Source organism: Typopeltis vanoorti, chromosome 17 (assembly GCF_054136105.1).
Source record: "Typopeltis vanoorti isolate ZY-2024b chromosome 17, IOZ_Tvanoo_1.0, whole genome shotgun sequence".
NCBI lineage: Eukaryota > Metazoa > Arthropoda > Arachnida > Uropygi > Thelyphonidae > Typopeltis > Typopeltis vanoorti.
The window spans coordinates 32,170,292-32,186,934 of record NC_143565.1 but is presented as its reverse complement, the minus strand read 5'-3'; the positions used below and the strand labels follow the sequence as shown (position 1 = coordinate 32,186,934).

The window sequence follows — 16,643 nt, the reverse complement described above, 5'->3', positions numbered from 1 at the left end:
GGCAAATAAGTCAGCTTTTACTCTTACAGAATACAGATACAAATGTAAGAAAGTTAAACAGTGTGTAAAACTAGCTAAACAAAAGTCATGGGTGGACTTTGGCAAGAATATAGAAAATAAATATCAAGAAGGTAGCAAAATATTCTGGAGGTTGTTGAAGAAGCTTAGGAATGGAGGAAAGAGTGCTGTAAAAGGAGTTAGAGATGATAAAGGTGACATGAAAACAGGAGAAAAAGATATCCTTGAAGTAAGGAGTAATTACTTTGAAAAACTGCTAAATGAAACAAACAGTGATGACAGCACAGTGATAAAAAACACTGACCAGGCATGCAGTCAGGAATATATATCCATACATGAAGTAGAAAAAGCCATCAAAGGCTTGAAATGTGGAAAGGCAGCAGGAGTAGATGATATTCGACCAGAAATGCTGAAGTATGGTGGTATAAAAGTCTTACAGTGGCTGCACTGCATAGTTCAGAAAGGCTGGACAGAGGGACGAATTCCTGATGATTGGAGTAGAGCTCTCATAGTACCCATATATTAAAAGGAAAATAAAACTGCATGTGAGAATTACAGAGGTATTTCCCTACTGAGTGTTCCTTGCAAGATCTATGCAAGTATACTTGAGAAACGGTTCAGAAGAATTGTGGAAGAAAAGCTTGGTGAAGAACAATCTGGATTCAGGCCAAATAGAGGCTGTCAGGATCAGATCTTCACTTTAAGACAAATAGTTGAGAAAGCATGGGAATATAACAAAGATCTGTATTTAAGTTTTGTCGAACTGGAAAAGGCACATGACAAGGTGCCAAGAGAGAAGCTATTCAATACGCTGCAGTTATATGGCATCAATGGGGCATTATATCAAGAAATACTTAGTCTTTATTTGAGTTGTAAGTCAGCAGTTAGAATTGAAGGAAGTACAAGAAGATGGTTTAATGTTAAATCTGGTGTGAGACAAGGATGTACATTATCCCCACTGTTATTCATTATCTATATGGATCACATTATGAAGGAAAGTGGTATTAAACATGATATCAAAATTGGAGATGTTAATGTCAGCTCTTTGCTTTGTGCGGATGATGTTATACTTCTAAATAAATCCGCTACAAGTCTGCAAGATTCTCTGACTAAATTGAATAGCTGTTGTAATAGGTATGGTATGAAGGTCAGCAATAAAAAGACAAAGACAATGAAAATAGGCAGAATCATTGAAAATGTCAACTGTGTTGTGAATGGAGAACCGGTGGAACAAGTAAAACATTTCAGCTACTTAGGCACAATTTTTACTGAAGATGGTAAATTAAATATAGAAATAGACAACAGAATGGTATGGTGGGAAGTCAATTGAATAAATTCATATGGAATAAGAGAGAAATTAGTCAGAATACTAAATTAGCTCTATACAAGACAGTGTTCAAACCAGTTTTAACTTATGGATCTGAGAGCTGGGTCAGAAGTAAAACACTTGACCAAAGACAAGAGACCGCAGATATGAGAGTCCTGAGAAAGATTAGAGGCGTGAACAGATGGCATCAATGGCAATATCATATTAAAAATGAGGATATTAGGAAAGAACTTGACATTGTCAGCATCCAGGAATGCGTTAGCAGAGCTAATCTCAGGTGGTATGGTCACTTAAATAGAATGGGAGAGGAAAGATTAGCAAAACAAGTGTTCTCTGCCAGGTTGGCAGGAAAACGACCCAGGGGAAGACCAAGATATAGGTGGATTGATACGTTACAAAGTGCCTTAGACGATAAAAATATAAGATCTGATAATGTTGGAGTCTTGACAAGTAACAGACTGATTTGGAGGAAAATTGTAGATAGGAAGTTAGTAATGATGTAATTTTTCATGTAGTACTTTCATATCCTGTACACCCCCTTGAGGGTACATGGCAGGAATTTGATGATGATGAGTATTGATAGATATTGCTCATTGCATTCACTCAAATGTTTTTACCACTGTTCTACTGTTTATTTCATTTAACAACCTTTCAAACTATTTTTTATGCAATTTCCATACATGAAAGGTGAGAAACCCATGTAATATGGATTTCTCATCTTAATACTGTGAATAGAGTAAGGATATTTTCTTCTTTTTTTTTTTTTTATTTATTAAAATTATATATATATTTTTTTATTTATTATTTACATAATCCAGAAACCCTGCTCTAAAAACAACATGGAACCTTTTTCAGCCACTTTTTCCAATAAGCAGAGCAGTGGTCTCAAACTAGATGATGAAATTCATCTTTCACCTAAAGACAATTACAAACATCACTATGTGCAATGCAGGATTTAAACCTTCACGTCTGTTGGCCAGAGAGCTGATAAGTTAACAACTTGGCCAACCAGCTAGACTACTCCAGACATTGGAATACCATTATCAACTTTTATGCCATATTTTTCATTACTGATTTATTATTACTTTTTTTTATTATTACGTGACACTTTCAAGGAGTCCAAAGACTCGTCGAGGGAGGGGCACCTACCTCTGTCTCAACCAACTACAATGAACAGCAGCTATCACCATCTACTGGCCACCACCACCACCACCACTAGTATTTTCACAGACAATCACAAACATCCACAGCGGGATTCAAATCCACAGCCTTTTGGCTGGAGAGCAGATATGCTAACCACTCAGCCAACCTGGCCAGCAATATTGTACATTTATTTTACAATATTCTTTCCTCCATCTTTTTCACTATCATGATTTTAGACCAAGTGGCCTGTTTCAGTTTCATGCCATTCCTTTCTTGGTCCTCCAATTCTTCTTTTTCCATTTATTTTATATCCATTTAGTATTTTTGGCAGTCTGCTATTGTCTATTCAATTCAGATGTTCTAAACATTTCTGTTTATATTTACTTATATAGTAGTTAATTGGTTTTATATTCAGGGATTGTAAAATTTCTTCATTTGTTTTATGTTCCCACTTGATATTTTCAGCTATTTTTCTGAGAAATTTCATCTCTGCTGTTTGAATCCATTTTTCATTCTTCTTTTTTAATATCCATGTTTCACTTACATATAATAAAGTTCATTTAGACAGGATGTTATATAGTCTGATTCTGGTGTTTTAGTACCAGGGATGGCTTAAATATATAATTTATTATGCCATTTATTTTAACAAAATTTGATATTTTAATGTCTATATCTTTTTTATCTTCATATGATAAGTCACATCCCAGGTTTCTGAAAGTATTTACGTGTTCCAATATTTGATTATCTATCACTATTTTACTTCCTACTGGGCTTTCTCCTTTGAAAGCCATTATTTTTGTCTTTACTTTTGATATTCTCATATCTCATATTGCTCTGAAATTTCATTTAATTTTACTGATCCCTGTAGATCATCTTATGTAGATGATACAATTTGATCATCTACAAATAACAGATGTATATAGCTTTATTTGTATACCAAATGGGTTATGCTGTTTCCAGATTGATATACTTATATATATATATATATATATATATAATAAGTGCCAGCCTGGTTGGCTGAGTGGTTAGCGTATCTGCTCTTCAGCCAAGAGGCTGCGAGTTCGAATCCCGAGTAGGCATGGATGCTTGTGATTGTCCTCACCTGATATGGACTGGGTCGCCATGGGAGTAGTAGACCCAAAACCTCCTGCAATGGGAGAGGCCTTCACCCTGCAGTGGGTAGAAAAATAGGCTGTCAATTTTTTTTTTTTTTGGTAATATAAAAAGTACAGGTGATAGGAAACCTCCTTGCCGTACTCCTCTTGTCAGATATGTCACCATTCTGATATTTGTTCTAATTTGACTGCTATTTTATTTCCTGTATATATTTCTTAAACAGACTTTAAGAGCTGGTTTGGTATATTTAGATTGGTTAATATTTTAAATAATCTTTGTCTATTAATTTTATCAAAGACTTTTTCATAATCAATGAAGGCCACATGTAATTACTTTTTTTTAATTTTTTTCTCTTTTCGATTAATAATTTTAGAATAAAAATCAAGACTGCAAGATTGCTCTTTTTGTAATCCATTCTGATCTAGTAGTTTGTCCTCTCTAACCAGAGTGGCCAAACTGCGGCTCACGAGCCGCATGTGGTTCTTCTTAAGTTTTATTGCAGCTCAACTAACAAATAAAAAATATTTTTAATTTTTCTTAATTTTCTATTGTTTTTAATTTCATTTTTTAATTAACTACATTGCTGGCATGACTTTTAATGGGATTATATTGTTCAAGTGCATATAATCAACAACTATGTTATACCAACTAGTTTCACCAACTAAGGCTGTTGGCATCTTCAGGGTACATAAGTGATGTAAGGCACTAAAAAGTAAAAAACTGTTACAAACTATAATCAACCGATTCCAATTATATTAAACAAAGAACAGAGCACATACAATACATGCATAGAGCATGCATAATATCACTTGTTGTTATTTAGGAACGTTCTATAGTTGGCACTATAATTCAGTTCTGGCGAGTTGAGGGATCTAATAAGGGTCTTCCAGATCACAGGCAAGATTAGTCCTTGGTTCCTGTTAAGGTTTTGTATACAGCGAGCAACTGTTGTGGCCTCCTTAAAAATTCGGGAGCAGAAGGCCTCCTCCATGTAAGGAATTGTGTTACTATCCCACTCTATGGTATGGTTCGTTCTTGAGAAATGAAAAGCTAACCCCGATTTTTCTTCTCTGTTATTATTGACGTCACCTATGTGTTCTTTTTGCCTAATTTCAAGGCTCCTTGAAGTTTGGCTGATGTAATTCAAGCCGCACGAGCAGGGTATGTTATAAACTCCAGTATATTTGGAGAAAGGATGGCTATCTTTTGGAGATCTTAAGAATTGTCTAATCGTTTCTGCAAGTTTAAAGGCCACTCTTATTTTATGTGGTCGAAGGAGTCTAGCAATCTTATTGGAAACTGTCCCCAAGTATGGAATGACGATGGTAGAAATATAACGTATATCATCTTGTTGTCTTTGTCGGGGTTCAGAGAAAAGTATCTTGTGGACAAGTCATCGAGGAAATCAATTCATGGTAAGGTGGGTGGATATCAGGGATAGTTCTTCCTGGAGGTCTTGTTGATCTGTTGTAAGGAGAGAGGCATGGTTCTTCAACATGTGTACAATACTAAGTTTCTGAGAAATGTGGTGGCAGGAAGTGAAATGTAAATAACGTCCTGTATTGGTAGGTTTGCGGTAAACTGAAAGGTTGATACCACCATTCGGAAGCTTCTTAATTAAAGTGTCCAGAAATGATAATTGGTTATCTTTTTCAAGTTCTAGAGCGAATTAGATTGTGTGGTGTAGAGAATTGATTTTGTTAAGAAAGTTGAACAGGTCCTTTTTTGTGTGGTTCCAAACGATAAAGATATCGTCCACATATCAAATTGTGGGTTTAGGGTCTGTTTGAGATAAGATTTTACTATCAAAATCCTCCATAAAGAGATCAGCACAAGATGGAGAGAGGGAGCTACCCATTGCAAGGCCAGTCAATTGCTGATATATGGTTTTATTCCATAAGAAAAAGTTTGATGTTAAACAATGATGGAACAGAGAAGTAATGTCTTGTGGGAGCAAACTTCCTAAAATGTTGATGACTTCCTCCACAGGGATGTTAGTGAATAGAGATGTAACTTCCAGGCTGGCGAGTAAATCCATATTGGAGATAGAGATGTTGTTCAGTTTCTCAACGAAATGTTGTGAATTTCGTATATAAGTATCCAAATTATGGATGTGTGGTTTGAGGAGGCCTGCCAGGTGTTTAGGTAAGATAAGTTGGTGAATTGATTCCATCCACAATCGGGTGTAGTGGTATTCCGTTTTTATGTACCTTAGGAGAGCCATATAGTCTTGGTGTTAGTGGATGCATGGATTTCAATCTTCATTTTAAGTCTATAGACCAGTTCACCATGTGACGTATTAAATCGTTGGTGTCATTGTGATTCTTTAGTGTTGGGACTGTGACTTGGACACGGTAGGTTGATGTATCCGACAATAAGTTGTTAACTTATCTTCGTAATCATTGGTGTTTAAAATCACCTTATCTGCCTTCAATATGATAATGTCTTTCTTTTTCTTCAAACTATACAATGTTCTTTTTTCCAGAGTAGTGATGTTTTTGTTAGGAGTTCTGGAAGATGACAGGATGATACTCCTTTTTAATCTAATATCATTAGCTATGGGTTCTGGTAACGATGAGACTGCCTTTTCTATATTACAAATGATATCCACTTTAGGGACATGATGAGGTGTTATCGCAAAATTGAAACCTTTCTTAAGTATATTGATCTCTGGTTTTGTTATTACATGATAGGATAAATTAAAAATAACTTTGCTGTCTGGTAGAGAAGGTTTTGACTTAAAACGTTTTGTATAAAGATCATTAAATTTTTTGATTTGGTTTCATTTGCTTGTTGTAAAGGCTTTATCATAGCTAATAGTAAGATTCTGATAAACACATAAAATAAGAGTGGCCTTTAAACCTACAGAAACGATATGCTGGAGTTTATAACATACCCTGCTCGTGCGGCTTGAATTACATCAGCCAAACTTCAAGGAGTCTTGAAATTAGGCAAAAAGAACACATAGGTGACGTCAATAATAACAGAGAGGAAAAATCAGGGTTAGCTTTTCATTTCTCAAGAACGAACCATACCATAGAGTGGGATAGAAGCACAATTCCTTACATGGAAGAGGACTTCTCCCGAATTTTTAAGGAGGCCACAACAGTTGCCCACTGTATACAAAACCTTAACAAGAACCAAGGACTAATCTTGCCTGTGATCTGGAAGACCCTTATTAGATCCCTCAACTCGCCAGAACTGAATTATAGTGTTCCTAAATAACAAGTGATATTATGCACGCTCTATGCATGTATTGTACGTGCTCTGTTCTTTGTTTAATATAATTGGAATCGGTTGACTATAGTTTGAAACAGTTTTTTATTTTTTAGTGCCTTACATCATTTATGTACCCTGAAAATGCCAACAGCCTTAGTTGGTGAAACTAGTTGGTATAACAAAGTTGTTTATCATATGCATTTGATCAATATAATCCCATTAAAAGTCAATCCAGATCTTTTTGGTCAAGAAAATTAAATGTTTTTTTAACTACATTGCTGTTCGGCAATGTAGTTATATTTATATTACCTTGTCAGGAAATTTAAAAAGATACATTAAAAGATACAAAAGAATCAACTGACATTACAGACCAACCACAATTATCAATTTTTATTTGTTTCATTCTTGAGGACGGAGTGATGCGAGAAGATTTATTAGATTTAATAGCATTAAAAGATAGTACTCGTGGCGTTGATATTAAGGAAGCTTTGATGTTGCCCTTAAAAATGTTCCAAAAAGTAAATTTGTGCTCTTAACAATTTCTGGTAGGTAACTATGGCTTTTGCTGCAAAAACTCTGGCCACCCCTGCTCTATAATACCGTTTAGTTTCTCTTTCAATATTCCTGCATATATTTTGTACCCTGAATTTAGTAAACTAATTTCATCATTTCTAAGCTTTTTCAATAACCTCCAGAACATTTTGCCACCTTTCTAATACACTGCTCAAAACAATTAGGGATATTTTAGTTTCTGTCAGTCTTCTTAAGTTCCTTTTTTATAAATTGGAATAACCTGCACTCCCCCCCCCCACCCCCAAGAGTTTAGAGTTTTTCCAAAAATCCAGACCATGTTAAAAATTTCAGGAGTATTTCATTACATTTTTGTACAGTTCCATGTTTATATTGTCTTCTTGTGTAGCTTCCTATTTTTCATCTTATTTATCATATTTTTTAGTTCTGGCATCACAATATTTTCTGTGATGATGGTTACATAAAATTTTACTTCTATATTATGATGTTCAGAGATTCTGAAAATAAGTTATCCATTTTCCTAAATTTATTGTTTGTATTCTTACCTTCTCTTTTATTTCTTTGTTCATGTATTTTATTATTTTACAGGTTTCTGGTTGTGACTTAAATATATCCTTTTCTAGTTCTGTTACAAAATTGTTCCATCTCTCTCTCTCTCTCTGTTTTTTCCTTACTTCTCATTTTGCAATTGTACGGGTTTCTTTTGTATTCTATTTTTGCTTCTCCATATCTTTCCATCATTTCTAAGCTTTTTCAATAACCTCCAGAACATTTTGCCACCTTTCTAATACACTGCTCAAAACAATTAGGGATATTTTAGTTTCTGTCAGATAATTATAAATTTCTGCAAACAATTATAGCTATCGGATACTTTATACATGAATAAATATTTCTTACTTGTGGATAGGATGTAATTAATGATATTGTTTAAATAATCGATATTTATGACAAATTTAAAAAATTATATCTTTTGCGTGAAATAATTTTAGCAAGAATAACAACAAGAATAGCCAAACACGCTTTTGTTCATTTTTAATAGCGCGCATGGTCTCCAGTAACAGCCAAAACAGCAGTACATCTTGATTGCATAGACTGGATAAGATGATCAAACACTTCTGTGAGCGCAATTTCGAGCTCTTAAAGCAATCGTGGCAGCACCAGTTGAGCAGAAACGTGTCTACCTAAAACATCCCAGGACAGGAATGTTCGATTGGATTACAATCCGGTGAACAGGCAGGCCAGTCCATATTATCTAATCTTTAGCCCAGCAATAGCATTCATGTAGTATGGGTTTAAGCCTTCTGTAGATGGATCCATCTAAAAGAAAAAAAGGTTCTACACCTAAACAAAGTTGTAGTAGCATGCATGCTAAACACAATGGTTGAAGACTTCACTTCCAGTGCTAACTCAAGTGGAAAGATATTCACTACAAATAACCTATACACTCCTAAGTGCAATGATTATTGGGTTAGTAATGCAAACGTGTGTATTGTCACATCAGAATTCCACTACACTTTTGAATAACTAACAACAAAAGGCAGTAGGTTACTTGAGGAAAAACAAGAGACAAACTAAGTCTTATATACCTAACTGCTAAGAGAGATTATAAAAACACTAACAATTAGAATGTCTTCCACTTTGTACAAGTAGAATGAGTGTGCACTATACTTACACTATGCAGGTGGATAGCATTTTCGATTTCTAATTTATTGCTATGGATTTGCATTTCACTGTTTAATGAATGTTTTTAAATAGTAGATGATCATCAACAAATATCATTATGCACTGCTGATGGCCTATTAGAAACCATAAGGCCATCAGCAGTGCATATCAGAAGTTTCAGAATGTTATTATGTAAAGTAAATGCGAACTGTTATTGGGTTTATCATCTGCTGCTCACTCATGATGTAATTTTGTATATTACCTTGCTTATGGCATGCCTAAAATGGGTTAAGAAATATAAAATAGTACTATTTTGTTCACTAGAGTAGAATAGTTCACAGCTTATCAAATGCTTAGCTTATCTGCACTACTAATGCTTATCTGCACTACTAATATAAATTTCGTACTTGAGAATATTAATTTAAAAAATGCAAATCTACTCGTGTTTATCCTACTAACCACATTAACATTTTTATTTTACAACTAACACTTTATTATGAAAATTTATTTAAATATAACAGTTACTGAAAGTATGATGTCAAGGGGTGGGGAAGTTAAGAGAATTACAAGAATACAAAAGATGTAAAGAACAGGGTTGAAAGCAGCTTCGGTTTTACTAAATGCTCATAAATACTCATAAGAGAAAATTAGGTTAAAAACATAATTAAAAATTTACATTAGGAATGTGCAATTAATGAAACTGTTTTCAGAATATGAAATAATAATAGATAGAACATAGTTACTATCAATTGCAAGCTTCTAGTCTTCAAAAAATATTTTTTGTGGAGGAAAATGTCAATTATTATTGAGCCACTGCAAACTGGGTGATCATAATAGACTGGTTAACAAAAGAAGCAGGGACAGAGCTTCATTATCAAAATGTAAATACAAATATATAAAGCTGCAAATCAAATAAATAATTCAGTATAGCAAACCATAAGGCCATCAGCAGCTTCAGAATTTTGTTATTATGTGAAGTAAATGTGAACTGTTAGTGAGTTTATGATCACATCTGCTGCTCCCTCATATAGTTTTGTATATCTGAATTGATCTTGTGGAAATGAAAAGCGCAGAAAGTTCATAGCAAGCAAGTTAGCATGTACTCTGAAAGATTACTGAAAAAAATAAGAAAGCAAAGCAATGCAAAAGTAGCTAAACAAAAGTCATTGGAAGATTTTGGTAAGAATATAGAAGATAACTATAGAAGAGGAAGATAAGAAGGAAGATGGCAAATTATTCTGGAGACTATTACAGAATTACTGACAATTTAGAAATGGAGGAAATAATAGTAATGTAAAATGTATCAGAGAGGAATGATAAAGGTGCCATGAAAACTACTCAGAGATATTCTGGATGAATGGAGTAATTACTATGAAACAAGCAGTAACAGAACAGTGAAAGAAAATATTCAAGAAGAATGCAGTCAGAAGTTCATATCAATATGGAGATAAAAAAAGCTTTCAAAAATCTAAAATGTAGAAAAACATCTCAAATATATTTATATTTCAGATGACCGAAGTAGAGCTTTCATAGTACCTATCATATAAAAAAAAAAAAAAAAAAAAAACTTAATGCATGAATTACAGAGGAATTTTCCTACTGTATGTTTCAGATAAATTTATCATTGCATACTTAAGAAGAGGCTAAGAAAAATTGTAAAAAAGAAAAACTTATTAACTGCGTTCAGGCCTAACAATTATTAAGATCAGATTTTCACTTTAAGAGAAATAAATAGTTAAGAAATCATAGGAATATAACAAGGATCTGCACTATGAATCAAGAGAAACACCATTCAAAATGTTATAATCAGATGGTGGAAATGGGACATTATAAAGAACAATGTACAACCTATATTTAAGCTGTAAAGCAGCAGTTAGAATTGAAGAAGATACATGAAGATGGTCTGTAAATTCAGGTTTAAGACAATGGTGCACCTTATCTCCATTGTTATTCATTATCTATATAGATCACTTTATGAAGGAGAGTGACATTAGACCTGATATCAAAATTGGAATTATTAAACTCAGCTCTTTACTTTATGCAGATGTTATACTGTTAAATAAAGCTGATACAAGTCTGCAGGATTCCCTAACTAAATCAAATAACTGCTGTAATAAATTTGTTACGAACATCAGCAATAAAAAGACAAATACTATGAAAACAGACATGAAAATGGAAAAGTAAATATGGAAAGACCCAACAGAATTAGCAAAGCTGGAATGGTAAGAAGCCCTTGTGGGTAGTTATTAGGAATCTAATCATGAATTAATGTTTTTAATGTATTGCAAATAGCTGGGAGCAGGGTAACTATGTCAGTATTACTAGCAATTAATCCTAATTTGTTAATCACGTTCATCTTACTAACTCTAAATATACAATCGTCTCTCCTACAGTAAAACCATTATAATGAATTCACATCCTACAACAAACTATCAAAAAAGCGTCCCAAAGCATCAGCACGTAACGATGTGCTGATGCTGGAACATCATTCTTCTGATGCTTACAAGTAATAAATCAGTATAATAATAATAAGCAAATAATCAGTAATAAACCTGTTGTAATAAGAGATGACCAAGTAAAGGATGTTTTAATTTATTACAATGAAACTTACCATTATGTATATCTAATTCATCACCAATTCCTTGTGCCATATGTTTCTGCCTAACAACTACACTATGTAGATTATCCAGTCCTTTTTCCTGCTCTGTTAAAAAAATAAAAACAAGTCAATAAAAATGAACTCAATGGAAGAATGTCATCATGTATATGAGGATGTGCTAAAATGTAATGCCTCTTTTTTATTTATTTATTTTTTTATAATAGAAATGGATAAATTTATTGCTCAATAAAACAAATAAGTTTGTTTCATTGAAACAAACCAAGAGGTGCTTTCCTTGATTTTATTAAGCAATTTTGCACAATTTTTTTAACCAATTTATTTCTGTGTCACACTTCTGTCAAGTTTCAGGTGTTGTACATTATGATATAAATGCAAATCTCACAAATGGAATACATCTTTGCTACTTTCATGATTTCATCATCCACTTCAGTACCAGCTTCTCAAATGTTTTCCTTTAATTTCAGGAAAAAATAAAGTTAGACGAAACCAAGTCTAAGATCAGATTACAGGAGGTCCTCGACCTACGTCATCCTCGACATGCGTAGTTTCGACTTTACGGCAGTAATCCCATAAATAATTTAAAAAATAAATTTCAACTTGAAGCAGCGCGACGTAAAATTCAAACGTCACGGGCGAACTTGTTTGTGAGCACAGCAGAAGACTATGCCGTTACACGGCGTTTGTTTGGGAGAAGTGGCGTCGCTTGGGTCCCAGCATACACTCTTTGGGTACCGCGTGCTTTGTTTACATCCGCTCTCTCACTTTTGTGTTTGTGTTTATTTGTGACTTTTTACCCTTCAATATCGCTCCCAAACATAAGGCAGACTCTTCCGATGGCAATGTGTCGAAGAAAAGGAAAGCCATTACATTAGAAGTGAAATTAGACATTATTAAAAGGGCAAAAAAGGGAGAAACGCCAACGAACATCGGCCAGGCGTTGAACTTAAGTCATACCACAGTTGGGACTATTATCAAGGATAAAGTCTGCATCCTTGAACACGTGAAAGGATTGGCACCCATGAAATCGACTGTGATTATGAAAAAACATAGTAGACGCATGATTGAGATGGAAAGGCTTCTTGTTCTTTGGCTGGAAGACCAGCATCAACGCCATAATACCAATTAGCCTCATGTTAATTCAAGAAAAGGCGAAAAGATTGTTTGAGGCATTGAAAAGTGAAAGGGGGGAAATGAGTGCAGGTGAAGAGTTTAATGCTAGTAAAGGTTGGTTTATGCAGTTTAAGGCTCGGGGCAATTTACATAACCTTAAGGCACAAGGTGAAGCTGCTAGAGTGATGATAAAGCAGCTGGTGAGTTTCCTGAGGGGTTGGCTGAGATAATAAGGGAGGGGGGGGCTACAGTGCTCAACAAGTGTTTAATGTGGATGAGATAGGCCTATTTTGGAAACATATGCCTAATCATACCTATATCGCCAACGAGGAGAAGGCAGCATCAGGCCATAAAGCTGGTAAGGAGAGACTGACTTTGCCTCTTGGGGCTAATGCTGCTGGTGACTTAAAACTGAAGCCCTTGTTGGTCTATCAGGCTGAAAATCCAAGGGCACTAAAGGGCATTTGGAAGGGTCAACTGCCTGTCACCCATGCCTTCAATAAGAAGGCATGGGTGACACCTCAAATCTTCGAGGACTGGTTTACCAACCATTTTGTGCCAGAAGTTCAGAGGTACTGTACAGCCAAGGGTCTGCCCTTTAAGGCATTGTTAGTGCTAGACAATGTCCCTGGTCACCCTGCCCACTTGGATGACTTTCACCCTAATGTTAAGGTGGTTTACCTTCCACCAAACACCACAGCCCTTTTGCAGCCTATGGACCAGAGTGTTATTGCTTCCTTTAAGGCCTACTACCTGCGCAGGACATTTGCTATGGCTTTCAGGACAACTGAAAAAGACAGGAACTTAACCCTCAAAGACTTTTGGAAATTGTATAGCATTTATAATGCCATACAAAACATTGAGCATGCTTGGATGAAGTGAAGCAGACAAATTTGAATGGTGTGTGGAAAAATTGTGTCCCCAGTTTGTGAATGATTTCCATGGCTATGAGGAGACAGTTGAGGCTGTCGCAGAGAACGTTGTTGCCCTGGGGAAGCAGATGAATTTTGAAGTGGAGGCCGAAGATGTCACAGAGCTTCTGGCATCTCATGGGGAGGAGTTGTCAGCAGAAGACCTCACTCAGTTAGAGAAGCAGCTCATTGAGGAGGAAGAAACGGTTCCAACCCCTGAACACAGGAGATTCACCACCAAGGGCTTGGCAGAAGGTTTTGCCCTCACTGAGGATGAGCTGGCCAAGTTTGAGGCTGAGGATCCCAACATTGCTAGGTACACAAAAGTTTTCCGAGGGGTTATGGATTGCCTGCAGTGTTATAGGGAGATATACGAGGAGAAGAGGATGGTATCATTCCAGACTAGCCTAGAACGTTTTTTCACGAAGGTAGAGAGGCATGCAGCAGGTGCTGATACCTCAACTGTCTCTTCAACCACAGGATAAAATGTAAAGAATTGTTTTCATTTTTTTTTTTTTAATCACCTGTACGTACAGTTTCATTTGTCATTTTGGGGATTGTTCTTATTTTTATGTTTGTTTTTTTATTACAGTTTCATTTTTGTCATTTTTCTGTACTATACAGTAATTATGTTCTCCCTTTCATTTCCCTATGGCCTAATTCTGTTGTTTCTTGATATATATATGTATGACTTTAGGGTGTTTTAGGTTAGGTAAGTAACTTAGACTATGGTAATTCTGACTTGCATCGAAAATCGCCTTACGTCAGTCCATAGGAATGGATCTCTGACATAATTCGAGGAACCCCTGTATTGTTAAGATCAGATTTTCACTTTAAGATAAACAAATAGTTAAGAAATCATAGGAATATAACAAGGATCTGCACTTAAGTTTTGTAGATCTCAAAAAGGCATATAACAAGTAGTCAAGAGAAACAATATTCAAAATGTTATAATCAGATGGTGGAAATTGAACATTATATGGTGGATGGCTTAGAATAGCAAAACCATCAACCTGTGCAACATTTTGTCCTTTTATGATACTATACAATGCTTTCTTGGCAAATATGCAGTCACATGTCAGAATGGAGATTTTCAAACATGCTTTCAATTTCTGTACCAACATTAACTCTGAGCTCAACACCAAAATTCAATATAGTGTTCAGAGTTAACGGTGTGGCACCAGCAGGCACAAATTCTGAATACACTACAAATTACATCCCCAAAAAGCAGTGGGCATCATTTTGAGGGCAGAGATGCAATGCTGAGCTCTTTTGGTGCTGGCATATCTTTATGATGACACTTTATAGACTATCTCCTACTTTCAGGCCGTGAAAGATCTACTGTAGTAGATCTTTCATCTTTTCACATTGTGCCATTTTTGTACTATAATTCATGAAACTTTCAACCAAAGTGCAGAAAAATCTACTGATTTAAGTAGATTTTCCTGAAATAATAAAATGAAAAATATAGAGTTCAGCCTGTTATGTGATTTTGTTTCACAGCATGGAAAAAATAAAATATAAGTAAAACAGGGACATTAATTTCAACATCCTCTTAACATTAGAAAATAATAAATATTTTCTAATATTTAATTATTTTTTACAGAAAAGAAACTAAAAGTAACTGATAACAATTTTTAGATCAATTTAATTCTCTTGGTGATGATTACATCCATCAGTGTGAAACATCACCTTTCATCACATTTACACTAAAAGCGTAAATAAATAAATTAAAAGTGTAAATAAATGCTGTTTGTGCCAGCTTCGTTGGCCAAGTGGTTAGCTTGGTTTAGTTTATTTAGATCTGCAGTCAAAGTAACTCAAGTTATGAGGCCAGTGCACCATCATCATCAAATTCTTGCCATGTACCCTCAAGGGGTGTACAGGATATGATAGTACTACATGAAAAAAAATTACATCATTACTAACTTCCTATCTACAATTTTCCTAGAAATCAGTCTGTTACTTGTCAAGACTCCAACATTATCAGATCTTATATTTCTATCGTCTAAGGCACTTTGTACCGTATCAATCCACCTATATCTTGGTCTTCCTCTAGGTCGTTTTCCTGCCAACCTGGCAGAGAACACTTGATTTGCTAATCTTTCTTTGCCCATTCTGTTTAAGTGACCATACCACCTGAGATTAGCTCTGCTAACACATTCCTGGATGCTGACAATGTCAAGTTCTTTCCTAATATCTTCGCTTTTAATATGATATTGCCATTGATGCCATCTGTTCATGCCTATAATCTTTATCAGGACTCTCATATCTGCGGTCTCTAGTCTTGGTCAAGTGTTTTATTCTGACCCAGCTCTCAGATCCATAAGTTAAAACTGGTTTGAACACTGTCTTGTATACAGCTAATTTAGCATTCCAACTAATGTCTCTCTTATTCCATATGAATTTATTCAATTGACTTCCCACCATACCAGCTTTGCTGATTCTGTTGTCCATTTCCATATTTAATATACCATCTTCATAAAAATCGTGCCTAAGTAGCTGAAATGTTTTATTTGTTCCACAGGTTCTCCATTCACAACACAGTTGACATTTTCAATGATTCAATGACAAAGACAATGATCCTATTTTCATTGTCTTTGTCTTTTTATTGCTGACCTTCATACCATATCTATTACAACAGTTATTCAATTTAGTCAAAGAATCTTGCAGACTTGTAGCAGATTTATTTAGAAGTATAACATCGTTTGCATAAAGCAAAGTGCTGAGATTAATACCTCCAATTTTGATATCATGTTTAATACCACTTTCCTTCATAATGTGATCCATATAGATAATGAATAACAGATGGTACAATGCACATCCTTGTCTCACACCAGATTTAACATTAAACCATCTTCTTGTACTTCCTTCAATTCTAACTGCTGACTTACAACTCAAATAAAGACTACGTATTGCTTGATGTAATGCCCCATTGACATCATATAACGGTAGCGTATTGAATAGTTTCTCTCTTGGCACCTTG

The 16,643-nt window shown here is 35.0% G+C and overlaps 1 protein-coding gene across 4 annotated transcripts in view; it reads right to left on the bottom strand.

The window, feature by feature from the left end:
• Syx8 (syntaxin 8) overlaps positions 1-16,643 on the bottom strand; it is a 93,408-nt gene that overhangs the window by 27,981 nt on the left and 48,784 nt on the right. For all 4 annotated transcript variants that reach the window (XM_090407004.1, XM_090407005.1, XM_090407006.1 and 1 more), the window contains exon 6: positions 11,628-11,720. In XM_090407004.1, the coding sequence (XP_090263130.1) occupies positions 11,628-11,720 (93 nt within the window). The remainder of the gene's footprint in view (positions 1-11,627; positions 11,721-16,643) is intronic.